Source organism: Brassica napus, chromosome C5 (assembly GCF_020379485.1).
Source record: "Brassica napus cultivar Da-Ae chromosome C5, Da-Ae, whole genome shotgun sequence".
Lineage (NCBI taxonomy): Eukaryota > Viridiplantae > Streptophyta > Magnoliopsida > Brassicales > Brassicaceae > Brassica > Brassica napus.
In genome coordinates, this window is record NC_063448.1 from 48509946 (window position 1) to 48533805 (window position 23860).

Below are 23860 nucleotides of genomic sequence, written 5' to 3' on the forward strand. Positions count from 1 at the left end.
GTGTAAATCGCAATATCTTTAACTTCTCATCTCATATCATCTACTCGTTCCAATTCATGCAGTGAAACACTAGATTCTCTACAGCAATGTTGGGTTTTCCTCATTAGCCCAAGAATAATAACTAATCAAGTTATAACCCAAGAGCCCAAGAAGAAGAGATATGTAGAGAAAAATGGAGAAGGATGAAGAAGTGTGTAGAAGAAGAATTGTGTAGAAGAAGAGAGAAAGTTATGGAGTTAGATATTTTGAAATAAATAATAATTTAGAGAAATTTAGAACTTGTTGGAGTGTGCTCCTCCACTTGTATAAATAGGGGTGCTTGGCACCATTTGTAATCATCCCACATCAAGAAAACAAAGAGAGAAAACATTTGTAAGAGAGAGTTCTCAAAACAAAATCTTTGTAAACCCTTTCCAAAATTATAAAGAGTCTTCTTCTTAAATATTTTAGTTGTCTAATTCCATCTTCATATCATCGATATTGGGTAATTTTCCTAACAAGTGGTTACCATGGACACCGTCACTGATAGCCTTCTAAACGAAGAAGTTCGCAGGAAGGAGCGAGGTTCGAGTTCTTATTCAGAAGCTAACATTGTTGATAGACGAGGTAGAGAAGAGACTCGTGGCCGAAACAGAAGCAGAGGACGAGACCAATCTCGAGGAAGATCTAAGTCACGTCCGAGAGTTACTTGCTATTACTGTGGCAAACCGGGTCACATGAAGTCGGAATGTCGGTTTCTCAAGAAAGACAAACAAGCCGGTAATATCAAACCAGACCGGTTCAATCCTACAAAGAAGCATGAAGACAAGACTACCACCATTGTGGAAGACCAGAGCGAAGAATTATATCTCGTTGGAGAATGTAATCTTAGCTCTGATGATAGCTCATGGATCGTTGATTCTGGTGCTTCTTTTCACGTCACCCCTCATGGAAGCTTCTTCACAACCTATCAAAGTGGTGACTTTGGTAATGTTCAAATGGGAAATCAAGGAAGAAGCAAGATCATTGGAAAGGGGGATGTTAATCTTACATCAAACACTGGATGTAAGATAGTTCTCAAGGATGTGAGACATGTTCCCGACATGCGACTCAATCTCATATCAACCGGAAAGGTCGATGATGTCGGCTTGGACAGTCATTTTGGTGGTGACAAATGGAAGTTAACCAAAGGAAGTTTGATCATGGCTCGAGGAAGAAAAGAAGGCTCATTATACGTTACTCAAGCCAAGCTTTGCAAGGAAGAAGTAAATGTCGCAAGTGATGACATCGATATATGGCACCGAAGACTCGGGCATATGAGTGAGAAAGGTTTAAATATACTTTCTCGCAAGAAATTTCTTCCTGATATGAAAGGTATTCCTCTCTCACCATGTCATGATTGCTTAGCCGGAAAACAACATAGGGTCGCTTTCCGAAGATCATCTACGCCTATGAGAAGAAAGCATATTCTTGATCTTGTGCATACTGACGTATGCTCCATGTCCGAGAAATCCAATGGAGGGGCATCATATTTTGTCACCTTTATTGATGACCATTCAAGGAAGGTATGGGTATACCTTTTGAAGTCAAAAGATCAAGTTCTTGATGCTTTCAAGGAATTTGTAGCCCAAGCAGAGCGAAGTACGGGTCAAAAACTCAAGTGTGTTCGATCTGACAATGGTGGAGAGTACCGAGGTCCCTTTGAAGCGTTTTGCAAAGTTCATGGAATCAGGATGGAGAAGACACCACCAAAGACACCACAACTGAACGGGCTAGCTGAAAGAATGAATCGAACGATCACAGAAAGAGTTTGGTGCATGCTCTCTCACGCTAAACTACCCAAGCCATTTTGGGGAGAAGCCATAAAGACTGCAGTGGACGTCATAAATCTTACACCATCAGTTCCTTTGGAAGGCGATGTCCCGGAGGAAGTTTGGTCGGGTAAGAAAATCTCTTACAACCATTTGAAGGTGTTCGGTTGCAGAGCATTTGTCCATATACCTAAGGATGAACGAGCCAAGCTAGACTCCAAGACTAAAGAGTGCATCTATCTTGGGTCACCAAGAGATGATTTCGGCTATCGGCTTTGGGATCCGGTTATCAGAAAAATTATCCGAAGCAGAGATGTTGTTTTCTTCGAAGATCAAACAATCGAAGACATCAACAAATCAAAGAAACCAAAGCTAAGGGTTGTAAAGAATGAAGATTCTTATAAGCCTCAAAATCATGAACAAGTGATTGGAGATGAGGGCGAAGGGGATCCTATCATGGATCCGAATGGTGATGAAGGTGAAGAAGAAGTTCAAGTGGAGCCAGAGGAAGAACATGAGCCAAGAAGGTCTGGAAGAGAGACAAGACCATCAGTAAGATATTATCGAGATGAGTACGTTAATCTTACAGATGAGGGGGAGCCTCAAAGCTATGAGGAGGCCATAGGAAACACTCATAGAGATGAGTAGGTTGAAGCTATGCAAGAAGAAATGCAATCCTTGCATGATAATCACACTTATGAGCTGAAGCTACCAAAAGGAAAGAGAGCTTTGAAGAACAAATGGGTGTACAGGTTGAAGTATGAAGAGAAAAGCTCAAATCCAAGATACAAAGCTCGATTGGTTGTGAAAGGATTCAACCAAAAGAAAGGCATAGATTTTGAAGAAATATTCTCTCCAGTGGTGAAGATGTCCTCTATCCGAGTGGTTCTTGGTCTAGCAGCGGTTCTAGACTTGGAGATTGAACAACTCGATGTCAAGATGGCCTTTCTACATGGTGAACTCGAGGAGGAGATCTATATGGAGCAACCTGAAGGATTCAAGGTTCCAGGAAAAGAAGACTTGGTGTGCCGATTAAAGAAGAGTCTTTATGGTCTCAAGCAAGCTCCAAGACAATGGTACAAGAAGTTTGACTCCTTCATGGTGGATCATAACTTCAAGAAAACCAAGAATGATCATTGCGTTTTCATAAAGAGGTACGAAAGCGGCGACTTTCTCATATTATTGCTCTATGTTGATGATATGTTAATTGTGGGTCAAGATCGCAACAAGATAGCCGCATTAAAGAAAGATTTGGGAAGGTGTTTTGCGATGAAAGATCTGGGGCAAGCGAGACAGATTCTTGGAATGAAGATCACTCGGGATAGGCCAAAGAAGCTTTTATGGTTGTCCCAAGAACGATATGTTGAAAGGGTGTTGGAGAGATTCAACATGCACAAAGCAAAGCCGGTGAGCACTCCACTTGGTGGACATTTCAAGCTATGTTCGAAGCAAAGTCCAACAAGTGAGAAGGAGAAAGAGGAAATGAAGACTACCCCATATGCATCAGCAGTGGGCAGTCTCATGTAGGCTATGGTGTGCACCAGACCCGACATTGCCTATGCTGTAGGAGTTGTGAGTCGCTTTCTAGCGAATCCAGGAAAGGAGCATTGGAAAGCAGTTAAGTGGATCCTACGCTATCTACGAGGCACAACGAAGAAGTGTCTATGTTTTGGCAATGAAAAATTGGAGCTGAACGGTTACACCGATGCAGATTGGGCTGGTGATAAAGATTCAAGGAAATTAACATCAGGCTTTGTTACTACCTTTGCAGGGGGAGCTGTTTCCTGGCAATCGAAACTACAAAAGTGTGTTGCCTTATCCACCACGGAAGCAGAATACATCGCAGCAACGGAAGCATGCAAGGAGATGCTATGGATGAAGAATTTCATGCTTGAGTTAGGAGTAAAACAAGAAAAGTACAACATGCTATGTGACAACCAAAGTGCTATTCACCTAGCAAAGAATCCAACATTTCACTCTCGCTCGAAGCACATCGACATTCGGCATCATTGGATTCGAGAAGTTCTTGAAGAGAAGCTTCTACATCTCAACAAAGTACACACCGATGAAAACTGGTCAGACTTTATGACCAAGGTATTACCGATCAAGAAGTTTGAAGATTGCTGCAAAGGCACGGGGATGACAACGGTTTCGGGCTAAATCGGGAAGGGGGAGATTTGTTGGGTTTTCCCTCATTAGCCCAAGAATAATAACTAATCAAGTTATAACCCAAGAGCCCAAGAAGAAGAGATATGTAGAGAAAAATGGAGAAGGATGAAAAAGTGTGTAGAAGAAGAATTGTGTAGAAGAAGAGAGAAAGTTATGGAGTTAGATATTTTGAAATAAATAATAATTTAGAGAAATCTAGAACTTGTTGGAGTGTGCTCCTCCACTTGTATAAATAGGGGTGCTTGGCACCATTTGTAATCATCCCACATCAAGAAAACAAAGAGAGAAAACATTTGTAAGAGAGAGTTCTCAAAACAAAATCTTTGTAAACCCTTTCCAAAATTATAAAGAGTCTTTTTCTTAAATCTTTTAGTTGTCTAATTCCATCTTCATCTCATCGATATTGGGTAATTTTCCTAACAAGCAACAAACAGTAAGATTGAAATATTTTAGTTTGGGTATTTGGTAATCCATTATTCCAAATGGGTTAAATTATAAAAATGGAGGAATAATGGAATAAATATAGTGGGGAAAAGAGTGAAATGGACACGAGAGGTTGGCAACGAAAGGCTTCTCTTCTCCGTAACCCATAAAGATTCGGCTTTCACCATAATTGGCAGAGATGCTCAACTCTCTATCCATCTATAAATTGCATAGCAACCAAAGCTCTAATCACAAAGCAAAACAACAAAACACACACACACAAGAAAAGAACTCAAAAACTTTCAAGTTTTTTTCCAAGATCAAATCATGTCTTCGTGCGGAAACTGCGACTGTGCTGACAAGACCCAGTGCGTGTAAGTTTACTCTCAATATCTTTTTTATTATTTTGATAATCTTACGTTTTTTTTTTGAATAAATCTTATGTTTTATTATTATGCTCTTATATAGTGATTAACCTATGTTTTATATATCTTTAATTTGCAGGAAGAAGGGAACCAGCTACACCTTCGACATCGTCGAGACTCAGGAGAGGTAATTGTAGATGATGGTTGCGGTTATGGACTTTTGGTGATGGTTATGTTTATGATGAATTTAATTTTGTGTTGCAGCTACAAGGAAGCCATGATCATGGACGTTAATGGTGCAGAAGAGAACGGGTGCCAATGCAAGTGTGGCTCTAGCTGCAGCTGCGTCAACTGCACTTGCTGCCCCAATTAATAAAGCTCCTAAATACACATTTTAAAAGGGGCCATTTCTCTTTTTCTTTTCCTCTTAAATGTAATATGAATAAAAGTTGATGTGAGTTCATCTATTGAGCTCATATCTCTTATTACTCTCTAGCATGGTGTGTGATGTAATGGTTTTATGGTCCCTTATCCTCTAATACATCATATTATATATCTACGTATTAGTTTCAGTTGTCTTGCCTCCATGCCCAAAAATCTTTTCGTTTTTAAGGTTTGGTGACTTGATTACTAAAAATCTCCATAAATATTTAAGAGTAGAGATGCCATCTTGTTCCTTTAATCAAACTGGCATGTGAACAAAAAAATTGAGGTTGGCTCGTCTATGAGCTCTTACGACTTCTCTAGTCTCTATGATGTCATGTAATGGATTTTAGCCTTTATCCTCTTAGATTTACGCTAAAACTACAAGGGTTGCAAGATAGTTGAAGGTAGAAATATTTACATGTCAAAGGCAAGCACACAAGCATCAAATTGAGTTATGGACCCATGTTCTTGGTCTAAATGGGCCAGGCCCATTATAAAACTTCCAAGAGCGATCACAACGAAGAAAAGGTCGTCCCATTAATGGCGGGGATGAGTCTGTTGGCTCAGCCGTATGAGAATCGGTATGATGTTATCTTCTCTGGTTCCTCTGCAACTTCCATCTCGGATGCAAACTCATCTCTGGTATATGTTACCAAACGAAGTGAAGAGCGAGTCTTCTCTCACAACAGGAGAAAGATAGTATCTTTGGAATGCAAAGTGATGCGCTTAAGAAGAAGAATGCATTGCTTGCTCGCACCTTGGTTCGAACCACAGTGGCAAGATATCAGACAAACAACAACAACGACACTGTGGTGGATCCAAGATCGTTGAAGTTCAAGAAGAACCTGTACGGAAAGCCTGAAGTAGATGGGGAGGTTGATACTACTACTAATTATCCTAAACTGAAGTTCAACATCTCACACACGGATTCATTGATAGCCTGTGGAGTAACAGTAAACGTTCCGGTTGGTATTGACGTTGAAGACAAGACAAGGAAGATGAGACACGATGTGTTATCACTTGCAAAGAGGTTTTACTCGTCTCGAGAAGTTGAGTTTCTGTCAAGTATAGCAGACATGGAAGCTCGGCGTAAGGAGTTTATAAAGCTATGGACTCTCAAAGAAGCTTATGTGAAAGCATTAGGGAAAGGCTTCTCTGCTTCACCTTTTAATACTTTCTCAATCATCAGGCCTGTGGCTGCTGAAAGCTACAATCTTTGCGGCCAGGCAGAGGGATGGAAGTTTAGGCTTCTGGAGTTAGCTGCTTCGTCTCATTACGCTGCAATCTGCATTGAAGGAGAAGATGATGAAGAAGAAGCTATGACTGTGATTGTCCACAGAACCATCCCATTCGTTGAAGATGAACTTATATCTGACTGGAAACTGCTTTAGCTTGTTCAAAGTGTTGAAACACTTATAGTAAAAGGCATTGTTTCACAACAAATTATTTACAAAGACGAATACAGAATCCAACTTTTCACACTTTTGATCTTCTGAAAAAAAAAAACTATGAAACCAACAATGGTTTTAATCTAAAGATTTCACTAAACCACTTTGTATCAAAGCCCACATAAAAAAAAAAAAAAAAAACATTAATCAATCATACTTCTCCCTCCAACTATAAACAAGGAAGAAAACCCAAGAGACAGCCAAGGCAATATCTCCTAGAGCTTGCTTGGGACACTCAAAGGCGAGATCTTCAATCTTCCACTCAAACATAACTCTCCATAACGCCATAAGCACATAGAGAATCACAGAACCTCCGGCGAAGAAGCTATGAAAGTCTCTGTCTTTCACAAACGACACCATGAAAAGCACCAAACCGATCGCAAAGAGAAGCAAACCGGAGAAGGATTGAGAGATCTGGATGAGCAGCTCGTCGTGAGGCGTTGAGCCTTTGAGCTTGTTGGCTATGTCGCTGCCGTGGCCAAAGATGGAGGCTTTCTCTGTGTAGAACATCATCAGGGTTCCGCTCGTGAGCGCGATTACGGAGTGGAGGATGCAGATTACGCGGAAGAGATGTGAATTCATCGGAGTTTTTGAGCCTGCGGAGATTAGTCAAACGAAATAATAAGACAAAAAAAAATAATTGAATCTTTTTTTTTTTAAGATAGGGAAGAGCAGAAAGGAACACGCTTCACTTGCATATAAAGGTTTAAGCTTTGTCGGAAAATCAGTAGAGGAGAGATACGGGTCTTGTTAGAGAGAGAGAGAGAGAGAGAGAGAGAGAGAGAGAGAGAGATTTGTCTGAATCAGAGAGATATTAGATTCTTCGGCACACAATAAGGGAGCTTCTGGGGGTTGTGTTTACGATAAACCCTAATTTTGTGTTGATGCAAAAAGAAGATGATTGACTTTGGATCTTCTTTTTGGCAGCTTCTTTTCTGTTCAACAGAAATTCAAACCCACCGTTTAAAGATTGCTTTCCGGTTTTAAATGGGAGATTATTATTTTAATTTAATTCCTTTTCAAGAATTGCCAAACAAAACTAGATAGACTATAGAATGAATAACATCTCTTGATCAGATAATTAATTAATATTTTTTTTAATAAATGTGGGATTTGATTTCAGAGAGTATGGATTCTGTAAATTAATATATCAAATTTTTATTAAAAAAATAGACATATTGAAAATAAATTGTTTGTTAGAATATGATACAGATAAATCCTAGCTATTGTGAATCTTATGAAATATATATATATATATGTTGAAGATTTATCATTATAACTTTTTTAAAAAAGTTATAATAATATACTTCAGATTGCCAAAAGAAACAATAGAATCAAATACTTTATGTCAATAATCATTAAGTTTATAAGAAACGTTTATCCATGACTATTTTTGGTAAAACTTGAATAAGATTAATCACTAGAATGACAATTCGACATCCTTGAACAAACAATAAAATATCATTTATGAGAGAATAAAAAAGGAAATTATGTGATTTTAATCATAATCAAGGATAGTGACTTCTTAACATACAAGGCACAATGGATTTTTTTTCTTTCAAACAGTTCAACATTGTTCTTATTTTCGTATTAATGTCCAGAGCATTGTTCTACTTACTCTTTGTATTCTCCTTTGCTAAGCTCTGCAGTTTTTTTTATTCAAACTCCATTTTCTTTTCATCTACACAGTAACAAGTAGACCCTTTTCTCATGAGACTAATAGTAAATGCATCAATCTTTAAAAAAGGTAGCAAAATCTTAGAAAATGTTATAAACCATACGATGAATGTCCATAACCGATCCGGTCTATAACCGGTCCAATACCGAGAGAGAGACGGCCCAACCCTAGAGAGAGAGAGGCGGCCGCATGAAGAGGAGAGAAAGGCGGCTTAGGCTTTAGAGAATATGAAACCCTATTTCTTTTTCCTTGTATTTGTACACTTTCCATATTTATGTCTTTCCTTTTATCTCTTTGTAACTCCCATATATAAAGGCACTTTATGATTGAGTAATAATACACACAACTTACAAATTCCTAAACCTTAAGTTCATAGCACGTTATCAGCACGATAGCCTCTAACACCCTGAGCCTAAAACCAAATCAACAAAACCCTAAAACCCTAAAACGAAAAGTAACCTGCCTCGGAACTTCAAAGAGACTGTTCTCCCAAACCGTGAGGACCCAGAAAACGATCAAGATATCAAATCGAAGCCCTTGCTGAGACGAATCAGTCAGTGCAAACCGCTTGTCGATCTGACCACCAACGCGCCCTCACGCACATATACAGTGCGCGCCCCATTTGCTTTAAAACCCTAATCCGAACCCGACGATACCGACGAACCCTAATCCGTTCGTGACTCTGTTCTAGCTCGTCTCCACCTGATCAGCTCCAGCCCCAAGGCGTTCTTGATCCTAGACAAACTCAGCTCCATCCTGCATCAAGAACAGCTCGCGTTCCAGACTGCAAGCTCCCCGTTCGCATCAGAGCCGCTCGCGTCTCCAACCTCAATCCGTTCGCGTCCAGGCCAGCTCGTGTTCAGCTCGCGTTCCTGCCCAGCTCGAGGTTCATTCTCTTGGTGGTCCGGTTTCAACAATCTACTAAAACTAAAGGTAAATTCGAATTCTAAGAACATGAAAATCAAATTTGGATTGTTTGTAAAGAATGAAACCATAAAACCTAATCTCTAAAGATAAAAGCCATAGGATAATAGATCAATCCCTAATGAGTAAATCGAAGCTCTATAAGTTCGATCTCCAAACTCTAAAATCGAGATTGATTCATTGATCAGTTAAAATCAAAGCCTTAAAGCTTTTGAATCTCAAATCAAATCTCTTTGATCTAAGATCAAATTTTCGGAAATACCTAAACCCTAATTCGAAAAACTGATTAATTAAAACTGATTGAATGTTAATTGAGATTGAAATGATCATCCTGAAATTGTAATTGCTTGTTAATTAAATCGAAACCCTAAAATCCTAATTTTGAAAATCGATTTTGATTGTTTGAATTGAATATTAATTGATTGATTTGATCACCTAGAACTATTGCTAAGATTGTTTAAATTTGAATCTGAATGAATTAAGATTCTTTTGATTGTTTAAACTGAAACCCTAATAACCTAGTCTAGATTATTTTGAAATCAAATCTGAATTGTGGCCTTGTTGCATTCTAGGTTAATAGTTCTTGATCATACCTTGTGGCCGTGTGGCCTTGTTGCATTCATACCCTAATTTGATCACAATTGATTGATTGCAAATTGCACTTAGAACTTTTCTAGGAATGGTATTGAATCAAATCAAGTAGCCGTGTGGCTTGTTCTTTTGTTTGGCCGAGAGGTTTGTTTGTATTGATTGCATCATATATAAACAATGTATGTTAGGATTGCAATTACATGACAAACTAAATGCATAAGATTGAACCGATTGCATTCATGGCCGTGCGGCATGCTTATTAGCCGAGAGGCATAGATCTTGGCCGTGAGGCATTGATTGATTGTTTAAACCTAAAACCCTATTCGTTTAAACTCTATTCCTAAAGACCTAAAGATATTAATCTATGATTTCAGATGTCAAAAATCAACAACCTGGATTTCGTTGCCCTAAATCTCTCTGGAGATAATTACCTTCAATGGGCGCTCGATGCTAAGATCATCCTGAAATCCAAGGGTCTCTGTGAATGTATCACCGAGAACAATAATGATAATGAGAAAGATCGTTACAGAGCCATCTTGATCATTCGTCATCATCTAGCTGAGAGTCTCAAGGATCAGTATCTAACCATTGAGAATCCACTAGATCTTTGGAATGAATTGAAATCGAGATATGATCACCAGAGAATGGTGATCTTACCAAAAGCTCGGTTTGATTGGACGAATCTCAGAATCCAAGACTATAAGTCTGTGGACGAGTATAACTCTGCACTGTTTAAGATTGTTTCCAAAATGAAACTGTGTGGTGAAAGTATTACGGAACATGATATGCTTGAGAAAACCTTTTCCACTTTCCATGCAAGCAATGTGCTGTTACAACAACAGTACCGTGAGAAAGGTTTTAAGACCTATGCTAATCTTATTTCTTGTCTCTTATTCGCTGAGCGGAACAATGAATTATTGATGAGAAACAGTCAAATGAGACCTCTTGGATCAACTCCACTACCTGAAGCACACACGACAGAGGACAATAAAGAGTCCAACCACGTCCAAGGAAACAGCCAGTATGGCCGTAGTCGAGACAAGTCGAACGGACGTGGACGCGGTCGAAGATCTTTTGGCCGCGGGCGAGGAAATGGTCGAGACCATGGCTCATTTGGACGAGGTCATGGTCGCGGCCATGGATATTCATTTAAACCCCAACACTCGACCAAACCAGACGAATCCGTGTGCCATAGGTGTGGTATGAGCAATCATTGGGCTAAGACTTGTAGGACTCCCAAGCATCTTGTTGACCTCTATCAAGAGAGTCTGAAAGGGAAGAATCCTGAAGCCCATATGACTTACCAAGATGATGAAAATGACTTCAATCATGAGAAGGACGATCTTATGGATTATGAAACTTCAGATTGTCTAAAAAACTGAAGATTGGTTTCAACATTTGTAATCTAAATTTCTGTGTTCTTTGTTTTGGTGTTTTTCATTTCTATGTTTTCATTTCTTCGAACTTGTTTTATTAAAACTTAATAAAAGGAATGAATGATTTTATTAAAAAACGCCAATATGAGTTTATAAATTGTGGGTATGGTACACATTAAGGTCTATGGCCAGATATGTATAAGGGCAAGCATTTAGATGCTTTATATTCACCTAGAGAAACCCATTGAGATTATAAAATATAGAGATATAAGAATGGTTTCCACAATGATACAATAGGCAAAGGAAACAACAGTTCCTTCAGAGTTATGAAAATCGCCCAAGGCCATATTAAGTCCTAAAGACTATACATGCATTCCCTATTGATCTAGACTATGCCAAGATCAGTATGATAGAGGCAAAAGTCATGGTAACCAGAATGATTTACCCACGAAATTATACACTTTATGGCATGACCGGATTGGCCATCCTGGTCCAAAACGTGATGCGAAATTGATATTGGAAAAGGCACAAAGAGTTATCCCATAGAATCTCACGTGTGTAGCATGAACACAAGGGAAACTCATTAGGCCATGATGTCCCAAAGCACTTAAAGATTATCGTATGTCCATGAGGGGGCAGTGAGGACAAATCCGCACATGTCCATACTATATATAGCTTGGCTGAATCCTTTTATAAATCTGCATTGGCCATTACCCATAGGTCCAAACTCTCAGTCCAAGGCTTGGGGACACACGAATTTACATGCACCTTAACTAATAAGCATCAGACCATTTAAGTGAGCATAGATATTCCCATCTCAAATTTATTGCGGGTCATGAGCCAGACATATACCATCTTGAGATATTTGGATAAGCCACCACAAATATATGTGCCGTCTAAGATGGATCCTTAGAAGAGGATGAGGATGAGGATATATGTTGGATATGAATCTCCCACAAATAATGAAGTACCTTGAGCCAAATATGGGTGATCTATTTAGTGGCCAAGAACACGGATTGCAAAGTTTAGTGGATCCGACTATCCAACATTAGGGTGAGAAAATAATAAGCTGGTAAGAGAAACAGAATGGCATCGACCATCATTGTCTTGGCAAGATCCTCAGACTAAAGAGTGTGAAATAGACGTCCAAAAATTATACATTTGCAAAGCTAGCTAATCAAATGCCAGACACATTTGCGGACCCGAAAAATGACTAAGTCATATATAAACCAGCTTGTGAAGCACCAACGAAATTTATGTCCAAAAGAGACACAGTCAAGTTGCTACAGACTCTATACAAGATAGACCAATAGGTTCCAAAAGATAAGAATCTTCGGAAACAAAAGAAAGGTGCAAAGAATGATAATCAAAATCCAAATCCGAGGTTACTAAGGAAAGCATCCCAGACATGGAGATAAGGCCAGCCGGCTCTAAGGTATAGGTACCAAACAATGTAGCTTGGGACGCCAAGCTGCAAAGTATTAAAGGTCCTGATAATAATGAATCTCAATCGATTATATCATGTCTGGAACATAATGGAACCAATAAAGAATGTCGACATAAGATGATTTATTTGCATACAAGGTAGCACTTGAATTTATGAATATAAGCGAGGATCATGAACCCACGTTAGTATAAGAGTGCACACTCGTAGAACAAATTGGATTGAATGGAAACGTGGGGTTAAATAGTTTAAAGAAGAAATGCGTATTTGGCCATATGATTAAAACGCCATATGATGTTAAAACCAGTGGATATAAATGGGTCTTGTGAGGAATCGAAATCGTGAGATATAAAGCTGATGTTGCACAAGGATTCTCACAAAGACCAGTAATAGATTATGAGGAGACATACTCCCATGTGGTGGATGCAACTACTTTTAGATTTCTCATAAGTCTGGCTATATAAGAGAGAAAAAGTAAACTTGCAGCAAATTGATGTAATGGCTGCATATTTATATGATCCACTGGATAATGAAAGTACTAGAGGGTATTGAGCTGAAAGTACAACAAGTTCTCGAGAACAATATTGATAATCATCAAAGTATATGCACTACAGGAAATGTGGTTAGTAATAGCGGACGAAAAGCGCTATCATTTTGGTTTAATAGCGTTTCCTTGGACGCTCTGACATCACCCGTTATAAAAAGTCCAACCCTTTTAATAGCGATTTTCCTCTGTGCTATTACTAAGCGTATAACAATAGCGATTTTGTGTTCGCAATTGTTAGTATTTATAATAACGTTTAATAAATGTTATTAGAACCAAATAATTTGATTTTTCCTAGTAGCAAAGATAGCAAATGTTTCGTGTTATTAATTAGTTTTATAATTATCCCAAAATTAATTAATAATAAATATTGAATTGATTTTTAAATAATTAATTCGAAAATATGAAATAAAAACAATATAAATTATTAAAATTCCAAAAATCAATATAATTATTCAAATCCCATAACACAACATTATCACATTCATACAAACCATCACACAAGCATACAACATATCATCAATCTACCACTAATAAACCTTCACAATCATCCCTAACATATACGCTATCATCATCCATATCATCACCCATATCATCAACCTAAATCCTCTTCTGTTTCCAACTCATGATAACCAGATTTCGATCTCTACCTGTCGACAAAAAAAAAAATCTAAGCCTCTGCCTACAACCCTAATTCCTCCGCCTCTAGCCTCCAGCCTCCAGCCTCTAGCCTCCAGAGCATCCGCCTTCAGCCTCCAGAGTGCTGTCGTCGCATCACCACAGAAAAAAACAGAGCACGAGTTATGTTCTGTTCTTGAATCACCAGCCCTTTGTCTTCTCGTCTCGAGCCATGCTTCTTCTGATATGGAGTCGGTGGCGAGACCACCACCACCAAGCTTCTTCAGCCTCCTCCACTTTATTTAACTAAGAACACAAACGCAAAACCAGAATCAGAACACTAGGATAGAGAGAGAGAGAGAGAGAGAGAGAGAGAGAGAGACAGATCGTGCGAGAGAAGTTAATTCTTACATAATCTCAGACAGAACAAAAGAAACAGAGATGGACGTTGATTCTTACATAATCTCAGACAGAACAGAAAACACCAATAGAGACAGATTCAAAACGAAATTCAAATCTTAATAAATCAGATTGATAATCAGAAACAAGTTGATAATCAGAAACAGAAACAATAGAAAAGAAGCGCTCAATCTTACACTTTAACAGAAACAGATCAAAACGAAAATCAAACCCACCCTTCTCAGATCAATTTCGAATTCAACCAAAGACAAGTATAAATCAAAGAGAAATTTCGAGAAGAAGAGAAGTTTCGATCAGACTTGTGAGAACAGATTAAACACAAAAACAAAATCAGAGGACCTTAATCTATCAGATTTCGACAACCACAACACAGATCTATCAGTTCTTAGCATGAATATGAAGAGATAAAAAAAAAATCAGAGAGTTTAGAGAAAGAATAAGAGAAGAAGAGAAGGAGGCCGACGAGGAAGAAGAAGAAGAGAAGGAGGCCGAGGTTTGCTAGGGCGTCGAGCATTCTCTCTTTTTTTCTGACCCCTCTCTCTCTATCTCTCTCCAACGCGATCTGTTCTCAGAAAATAATTGAAAAAAAAATCTCAAGCGTTGGTTCGTTATGATCTAACGGTGCAGAGGGTGATCCGCGCCAAACCAATAGAAAACAAGGGGGAAAGATAGATAGGAGATTGATTTTGGACCTTTGATTTAAAAATCAATCAATGGCTCATAAAAAACAGTACAAATTATCTTCTTATGAAGTATGTGGTTTGGAGTTTAGGGATTGAAGTTATATTATGAATATACTGATTTTATTTAGATTTTATACTTTGTATAATTTCATAATTTAGTATAAAATAAGTGTTATAATTTTAAAGTGTTATGATTTAATACTTTTTGTATAGAGTTTGGAATATGATATAGGGTTTGAAGTTATAAGTAAGGCTAGGGGTATGTATATGTAGGGTTTGTATTATAATCTTTAAACTTGAATATTTCTGTATGATATATAATCCAAATGTTTGAATTAAAATGTTTAAAGTTGAAGATTTATGTATAAAATGGAATTTAAGATATAGGGTATTGAGATATGTAGTTAGGGTTTAGGGCATGTTTAGGGTTTAGAACTTAAGGTAAACAGGTTTTTTATTTTATTTTTATAATTTATTATTAGTGTTGAATTTTCTTTTTATCATATTACTTTTGTGTTATCTTTAGATTTTATGATTTAATAGTGGACTTTATGATTAAATTTAAAAATTTAAAGTCAAATAATTAAAGATTTGAGTTTTAAATATTTGTATGCAATGTTTATGGTGTAAATTTACGATTTAGTGTTTGAGGTTTATAATTTAAAGTTTAGATTGTATTTTTAAAATGATTAAATTTTGAATTCAAATTAAAGATTAAAGCTATATCATGAAAACATTGAAGTTTTAAAATTAGGTTTAGGGGTTAGGGTTGAAACCCTAAACTTTAAACACAACTCTTAAAACATAGATATTTTATTATTTTAATCTCAAATCTTAAGTTTAAATTCAAAATTTAATATTTTATAAAATTAGTTTCAAATATTAAATCTAAACCTCAAACCACAAATGCTAATTTAATTCCTAAACATAATTTTTATTTTATTATGAAATTTCAAATTCATTGAAAAATCATAAAAGAATGTTATTTACAATCAAATTTTTAAATATAGTCTGATTCCACTTATTGAACAATCATATAGTTTTCCATTAAAAATTTAAAACACACAAAGTCAATACATGTAAACATGAATTAAAAGCATCAAGCTCTAAAATATGGATTTGCTTAAGTATAACCATAACCCCACTTTCTCACATAAGGAAAAGGCAAACCACTAAAATGAAAGCAAAGAAACTTCGCAGTTGTTGAGATCAACCTGTGTCAATGAATCAAGCTCATGGTTCCAAGCTCCCTCTCTGCTGTCGTAACAATCAAAGCACCATACTTTTATCTAAACCGGACTTAACATGAGAAAATTGGTGCATTTGGCAGTTTAGCTACAGCTTTATCCGTAGTTGAAGCCGCCACTACAAGCCAGAACACGACAAGAATAAATCAAAGAAAAAACTTTGGCCAGGTGTTCTTCATGACCAAAACAGACAAGAAACAGAGTAAATACATAAAATGTTGCCAAGCAAAGACTTAAAATCGTAACATAGAGAATATAGGTGAACAAAAACAAGGAAAAAGCCAAACTTTATCCAAGAACCGGGCAAAAAGATAAACTTTAGCAAAGAATAGAGATTCTGGTGTTTGTAAGACTTCGAAAATGATTAAATTATTGAACTGAGATATGGAAGATGAGAGAACAAACCATGATCATTGCCGGAAGACTTAGCAACTAGCAAGCTGTTCTCGGAGAATTCTGTGTCATATGAAACTTAAAGACAAACAAGAGATGTTTTTGATGAATTCTGGATCCTTCTTTCTTCTTGTCAGTCCACAACCATTTTCAACTCTGCTTCTCAGAAACCTACTTGTCTCAAGTCCACCTTTGTAGCCTGTGTGCACAGTTATATCATCCACTTCCATTTCTAAATCAAACATACAAAACACCCACAAATCATATCATCAGCCATCAAGCATCCAAGAGAAACTCACCAGAAAGTTGGAAACTGTTAAGGTTATTTTACAAACCTTAATGGCAACATAAGTAACTCCTTTGTCAACACATAAGTAAGTCCCTGAGCGCCGAGTGTTCTTCTCCGAGAACTTCCTCAATATCTCTTATGGTTCCGCTGCATCAAACCCACAAACAACAATAAGATAATCCAAACCCAAATATCAATATCCCGAAGGTTGAATCAACAGGGGATTGAAGAAACTTTTACATTGGTGGGTCTGGAGGGATTGGTGGCTCTGGAGGTTCAGACGGTGGTACAGAGAGCAGCGGCTGATGGTGGTGCCACTGCTAGACGAAGCGGCGGCGAGGACGTCGCCGGCGAGATCTGAGTTGATGGTCGCAAACTCAGTGAAAGAGGATGGAGGCGTGCGTCGTTATCATCACCAGTCTGTACGCCGTCGTTCGAGGCTCGTTCATAACCAGCACCAAGAAAATGACTTAAGAAAAAAAAAACAATTTTTATCATATCGAAATATTTTGTCAAAGCCAAATTTCGCTAAGGTGGCTAAAAAATTATTTTCCCGCGATAACAAATATAGCGTTTAAAATTGAAAAACGCAATTAAAAAAGCAAGTTTGTTATATAATAGCAAAAATATCATAAACGCTATGATCTAATGCTATTAATACCCACATTTCTTGTAGTGATGATCTGAATATTCTAGGAACCTCTGGGTACAATTTCCCAAATAATTGAATATCTCAAGAAAGAGTTTGAGATGAAAGATCATGGAAAACAAAGTTTTGTTTGAGACTACAGCTTGAGTACATTAACAATGAAATCCTTGTGCATCAAATAGTATATACAGAAAAGGGTACTCAAAGGATTTAATGTGGACCAGTCTCACCCATTATCTAGTAAATGGCGTGAGATCACTTGTTTTAGACACTGATCTGTTTGGTCCACAAGAAGGACATGGTCGTGAATATCCCTGACTTGGACACGGATCCTTTGGTCCCAAGAAGGACAAGAAATATGTCTTTGGTCCGGTAAAGTCCATTACCCAAGTACCATTGGCGCCTTGATGTAATAGACAAGCCATACTAGGCCGGACATGTGTTCTTGCCGAGAATCTCCTATATGTTTAGCTCATGTTCGACCATAAGACACTAAAGACATACACGTCCCTAACCTTAAGTACTATTGGCGCCTTGCCTTGATATTGAGACCATTAGTCATTGGTATCCATGAAGCTCAACCATCAGGTTGGGATGCGCCAACTTGAAGGACATATACAGAGATTGAGATACGTAGACTGAAAGATTTTCAGTGATGTTCAGAACAGGGGGAGTAATGCGTATTGTACTCTTTTTCTTTAACCATGGTTTTGTCCCACTGGGTTTTCCTGGTAAGGTTTTAATGAGGCAACATCCAAAGCGTATTACGAACTCTGTATGGTTATGACATCTAAGGGGGAGTGTTATAAACCATATGATGGATGTCCATAACCGGTCCGGTCTATAACCGGCCCAACATGAAAAGGGACTGCAGCAAAAAGGAGCTCATAGGGGTATCATCCACATGGGTTGACACGTCGAACAAACTTCCAGAACCACAGGTTTGGTTGAGCTCCCCTTCATCATAGAATCGAAAAGGAGAAGGAACACTAGTGTCTTCGTTGTTCGAGCTCCTCTTCCTAATTGTTAAAAACTTTCTTCATTGAAATTTGATTTTTGACAATAAAACATCCACCGCCGTCTGTGGGGATCGAACCCACGGCCACGGGATTAAAAGTCACGCGCTCTACCACTGAGCTACGAATGATTAGTGTTTCTTGTTAAACTTTGATAACACCTAAATAACTCATGTATCCACGTACTGGAAAAAGACAAAGCAAACATCAATCAAACAGGGGAAGAGTAATGATCAAGATGTCAATATCTCAGGTTTAGACATGAGTCGTCATGAATTCACACAATGTTTCGTAGAGAAAGGCGACAAGAAACTACGCAATAGAATCAATCAATTATTACTAAAAAAACAATTACTACAATTAGCAAAATGATAAGGATGGTTCATTGATTAGTAGGTCCAATATCACTGCTAGGCCCTTGTGGCGGCGTCTGTAACGCACCAACACGTCCACTTGGCTTAATTTATTTGACCATTTTTCGAATAATTGCTTTCACCAAGTTTGAATAATCAAACTCGATGGCTTACGTAAACTCTTATATAAACACATTACCACCCTGAGATCTTTCATCATCATCAATCAATCTTCTCACACTTCAGTCACATACAAAAAACACACAATGCAGATTCACAAACTCTGTTTCCTTGCTCTGTTCTTAGCTCAAGCAGCCTTTGCCGTCAAGTTCAACTTCAAAACCTTCGATGGAGACAACCTGTTCTTCCTCGGAGACGCAGAGCTTGGTCCTTCCTCCGACGGTTTAGACCGATCCGGAGCTTGGTCCATGACCCGTGACGAAAACCCATTCTCTCACGGTCAAGGTCTCTACATCAACCCCATCCCATTCAAACCCTCCAACGATTCTGCTCCTTACTCATTCGAGACCTCTTTCACTTTCTCCATCACCCCTCGCACCAAACCAAACTCCGGCCAAGGCCTCGCCTTCATCGTCGTCCCCACCGTCGACAACTCCGGCGCTTCCGGTGGCGGATTCCTCGGCATGCTCAACAAAACCAACAACGGTAAACCGGAGAACAACCTCTTTGCCGTCGAGTTCGACACTTTCCAGAACAAGGAGTTCCAAGACATTAGTGGCAACCACGTCGGGCTCAACATCAACTCCATGACTTCGAACGTCGCGGAGAAAGCTGGTTACTGGGTTCAGACGAGAGTCGGGAAGAGGAAGGTTTGGTCGTTCAAAGATGTGAACCTGAGCAGTGGAGAGAGGTTCACGGCTTGGATTGAGTTTAGAAACAAAGACAACAGGATTACCATTACGCTCGCGCCTGAGAACATGAAGAAACCTAAGAGACCTTTGATCCAAGGCCCGAGAGAGCTCAATGATGTTATTCTACAAAACAGTTACGTCGGTTTTGCTGGTTCCATGGGACGTGCCGCTGAGCGTCACGATATCTGGAGCTGGTCTTTCGAAAACGCTGCCAAGAACAACTAAACCGGTCCAGTTACAAACAAGAAAAAGAAAACAATTAAGCCGGTTTAGCAAGTCTGGTTTTGTTTTATTTATGCTCGTTCGAATTAATAATCAAGGTTTAAATTTTTAAACAATAAAAAAGCCAGATATTTGGCTTTCTCTGTACTGTATGTTTTCATGTTCTTTGTATCCTGAGATTGACAATAAAAATAAACTCTTTTCATACTCATTTATCTATAACTGGATTTTGCTTGAATAATATATTCCAAATAAAAGTATTGTCATGGATTCAATATTTTACCAAAAAAATATTGAATAATAAAAAATGCTTTCCCATGCAGAATACTACAAAGGTGGAATGTCTTGAGAGTTTATTTTTGCTTGCGTAGGCAATAAAACGGTGCGTTCTTACTAAAGATGATGATCTTTTTATAGGAATCGTTGAGAGAATGAGAGGTATACTTATTAGACCGGTAAAACTCCAAATGGAGTCCTTAAGAATTTTTATTTTTTTTTCTAAAAAAAAATAAAAATAAAATTAAAAAATAAACCAATCGCGGACCGCCACGTGTCGGTGGGACCCGCAAACAGTGCAAAAACTCACCAAAGACCGATCCTTATTTGGTGATTTTGGGGACTGGTTTTTAAAATTTTTGTGGGGTCCACGCATCAGTGGGACCCACATTTTGCCAAAAACCTCTTTCAGAAACCTGGGATATTTATGCTCTTAGACCTGAACATTGGAATATTTCCTCGGGTATAGGTATGATTCATTTGGATATTTGTCTTTCCGATTTAAAAAAAAAATTATTTGGATATTATAAAACCCCGAATCAGGTTTGAGTTGGAGCCTCCTAAATTTAAGTGAATTGGATTTTTAACTGAATTAACTAAATTATCCGATTCGAATATTTTATATCTAAACTACCTAAACTTAATTAGTTAATTTTATCAGAAAACCATAGATACAATTTGGTTAGGGCATTTTGCATCCAAAGCATCCATTTATATCTATACATACTTAAAATAACTAATATATTTTATTAATAATTTTAAATATGAATATTATTATAAATATTATTATAATTAATATATATATATATATATATATATATATATTTATGTATATATTTGGATACTCATTCAGATTTCAATGCGGATCAGATTCGGTATTGGTTTTTGGATTTTGAAAAATGACATGTATTTGCTTTGAGTGAATAATTAAGGTTTAAAACTTTAAACAATAAAAAGCCAGATATGTGGCTTACTTTGTATTGTATTTCATGTTCTTTTGTATTTTGAGATTGACAATAAATTAAACTTTCTTTTTAAACTAATTTGTGTATAACTTGATCTTGCTTGAAGCCTATATATATTCAAAATGAAATATAATAAACGTCTAATTACATAATACTAGATAATAATCTGCGCCGTGCACACGGTAAAATAATTGATTAAATTATTTAATTTACGATGTAATAAGAGATTTGTCGTATAGATTTTTCAAAGGATGGACATTCAGATATTCGTTCGGATTCATTTGATCTATTCGGATTTTGATTTTTGGAATTAGAAATTTAAATATGATTCGGATATTTACAAATTTCGGTTTGCATATGGATTGGATTTGAATCATTGCAGGTTCAGATTCGAGTTCGGGTACCTATTTGAATTATGTAATTTCTTAACAAAAATCCAAGTATACTTAATCCTCAAAATCCAATTATAAAATAATATAAAATGTAAAAATTTGAATAATTTAAGAGTAAATACTTAAATTTACATAAAATAGTTCAATTTAAATACTTAGATGGAGAAATATATATATTAGTATTTTGAACATATTTTGTTATTTTAGATATTTTCATATTAATGAATATCTAATAGATATAAAATTTAAAATAAATAATATGTTTAAGTATATAATTGTGTTTTAGATATTTTTGGTATCCAATATTTCAGTTTGGATCGGATTTGGGTCTGGTTAGATATTAAACTTTTAGATACATTGAGTACTAAATCAATTTTAGTTTGTGTTTATTATTACTTTCAAATCAAGTTTGGTTCTGTTTTTCGGATCCAAATATTTTATCAAGACTTAGTTTCTTCTACAAATGTAAAGAAAAATAAATAAATGTGAAATTAATATGTTTGGTTTATTTTACGTATATAATTATTGGACCATACTTTAAGACTACCAATAAAAATGGTTGGACGTACTTAGTTTCTCAGTCTCTAGGAATTCCTAAGCGTTAGCGAAGAAAGAAGCCTACTTGAAGAAGGCTAACGTCGTGTCAATATTGGTGGACATTAAAAGATTGACATAGTCTATAACCAAGAACGTGTACTTTATTATAGAAGTTCTTAGTAAATATGATAAAAACACGATACAATAGAGTAAAATGAGTTAGAGTTGCGTCAAAAATAATGTGATCTCTTCATTCAGTACATGAATTCTGTTTTTCAATTGATTATGCGATTTTTTTTTCTTTTAAAGCTTTTATGATTTCTGATTTTTTCTAACAATTTTATTATATTTCTAATTTTTGGTTTGATATGAAAACTCTGTAAAGAAAAACAATAGTTGGCTAAACTAAAGATCCAATTTTGTATGTGGCATTTTTCACCTTAGTTTCTTAATTTATAACCAATCACAATTATTTGTTGGTTTCATATGCATAAACCTCAACCATGACCAAGTTCGGCAATATACGAAACTATCAATTTCTAAAAACATTATAATTCCAGCATTTTAGTTGATGTGAATCTTAATGATTTTGTAATTTTTGTTTTCAACAATGATATTATTTAGTATTTGCCCATTGTGAACTTCAATTCACTAATAGAAATGTTTAAAATACGAAAATAAAAATGAGCTGATTAAGAAAAATAGTGTGTGAACTAATTAAATTGTCTGCGATAGAGTTAAAAAATAAGTGTGTGAACATATTAATTGCTAAATGAATGTGAGACTGACACGTAACCATTCGAAAGTTGAAATGATTGTGAGGCTGACACGTGTCAATGTGTGTGAACACATTTATTTCAAATGCTTCTCTTTTAATATATAAAGGATGATTTCCCATGCAGAAGACTACAAACGTGGAATGTCTTAGAGTATACATGAGATATGAATTTTTAGAAATCTCCAATTAAGAAATGGGACAGTAAATAGATTTGGGACAATAAATAGAAGCTTTTGATTCTTGTCGCCTTTTTTCTATCGGTGACTTTGTCTCCGGTATATTACGGTCTCTTCGACGAGTATAGCCAGCTTCTGACTCCGGTGGCTTGCGCTCTCTTTGAAGGAGCCGGCTTTTGTCTCAGCGTCATGTTTCTTCTCGAAGACGGAGACGGCTTCTCACCGGGATTTTTCCAGTTCGTTGATCGGCGTTTCTGGTTCCTCTCTTCCCAATTGACTCTCTTTCCTCAGCCTTGATTTATTTCTTCATCTTCTCGTCATGAGATTTTTTTATCTTCGGGCTTCTTCTCAATCATTGAAGATTATTATTTATTAAGCAGGAAGATCGATGGTATTGGGTTAGATTGTAGACGATTCGTTTTTTGGAAAACACAGATCCGGTGTGCTTGTTCCGCCGTGAAGATGGTTCCGTCGTGAGCTGTTCTTCATCGGCTTGACTCTGCTTGACGGCGGAGTTTCATCGAGTCTCCACTCTAGCGTCGGTGGAAGGTGGCATGTCCTCTCCTTAACGCATGTTTCAGAGCGCATGGCGTTCGTCTACATGGTGGGATGAGCCAGCATCTTCCTCAACGGGTTCCAACTTTGGGCTTACGGTCCAAGTTGTTTGTAAAGTTTCGGCCCGTTGGTTGGAACTTCTGTGTACTGTTTCGGTTGAGCTTGGTCCATTTGGACCTTGACCCGTTAATAAAATATTAGATAACAAAAAAGAAGATGATTTGGGACAATAAGTAGATAA

The 23860-nt window shown here is 37.1% G+C and overlaps 4 protein-coding genes, 1 long non-coding RNA gene and 1 other non-coding gene across 9 annotated transcripts; 3 read left to right on the forward strand and 3 right to left on the reverse strand.

The window, feature by feature from the left end:
* Nucleotides 1-1017: 1017 nt before the first annotated feature.
* Nucleotides 1018-20149, forward strand: LOC106401824 (lectin-like protein At3g16530). 3 transcript variants are annotated; one of them, XM_048757015.1, is made up of 3 exons: nucleotides 1018-1044; nucleotides 6177-6183; nucleotides 19064-20149. In XM_048757015.1, exon 3 carries the CDS (start codon nucleotides 19113-19115, stop codon nucleotides 19941-19943), a length of 831 nt encoding a protein of 276 aa, XP_048612972.1. In that variant the 5' UTR covers nucleotides 1018-1044; nucleotides 6177-6183; nucleotides 19064-19112; the 3' UTR covers nucleotides 19944-20149. The 3 variants fall into 3 exon arrangements, with proteins under 3 accessions (XP_048612972.1, XP_048612973.1, XP_013697878.1); XM_048757016.1 differs by lacking the exons at nucleotides 1018-1044; nucleotides 6177-6183 and adding exons at nucleotides 1666-1674; nucleotides 16846-16849 and having other exon boundaries at nucleotides 19065-20149; XM_013842424.3 differs by lacking the exon at nucleotides 1018-1044 and having other exon boundaries at nucleotides 19067-20149.
* LOC106401680 (metallothionein-like protein 3) lies at nucleotides 4506-5319 on the forward strand. Its single transcript, XM_013842239.3, has 3 exons — nucleotides 4506-4756; nucleotides 4887-4934; nucleotides 5012-5319. Exons 1-3 carry the CDS (start codon nucleotides 4710-4712, stop codon nucleotides 5118-5120), a joined length of 204 nt encoding a protein of 67 aa, XP_013697693.1. The 5' UTR covers nucleotides 4506-4709; the 3' UTR covers nucleotides 5121-5319.
* On the forward strand, nucleotides 5559-6656 carry LOC106401678 (L-aminoadipate-semialdehyde dehydrogenase-phosphopantetheinyl transferase-like). Its single transcript, XM_048757018.1, has one exon. It carries the CDS (start codon nucleotides 5884-5886, stop codon nucleotides 6562-6564), a length of 681 nt encoding a protein of 226 aa, XP_048612975.1. The 5' UTR covers nucleotides 5559-5883; the 3' UTR covers nucleotides 6565-6656.
* Nucleotides 6546-7574, reverse strand: BNAC05G38260D. Of its 2 annotated transcripts, none has more exons than XM_013842238.3 (2): nucleotides 7314-7574; nucleotides 6546-7217 (listed from the first exon to the last, which is right to left on the reverse strand). In XM_013842238.3, exon 2 carries the CDS (start codon nucleotides 7201-7203, stop codon nucleotides 6769-6771), a length of 435 nt encoding a protein of 144 aa, XP_013697692.1. In that variant the 5' UTR covers nucleotides 7204-7217; nucleotides 7314-7574; the 3' UTR covers nucleotides 6546-6768. The 2 variants fall into 2 exon arrangements, with proteins under 2 accessions (XP_013697692.1, XP_013697691.1); XM_013842237.3 differs by having other exon boundaries at nucleotides 7318-7563.
* LOC125586984 lies at nucleotides 13588-16787 on the reverse strand. The gene is made up of 2 exons (XR_007323534.1): nucleotides 14680-16787; nucleotides 13588-14102 (listed from the first exon to the last, which is right to left on the reverse strand). It is a non-coding gene; the product is annotated as an uncharacterized LOC125586984 (long non-coding RNA).
* Nucleotides 18556-18618, reverse strand: TRNAK-UUU. Its single transcript has one exon. It is a non-coding gene; the product is annotated as a tRNA-Lys (tRNA).
* Nucleotides 20150-23860: the final 3711 nt, after the last annotated feature.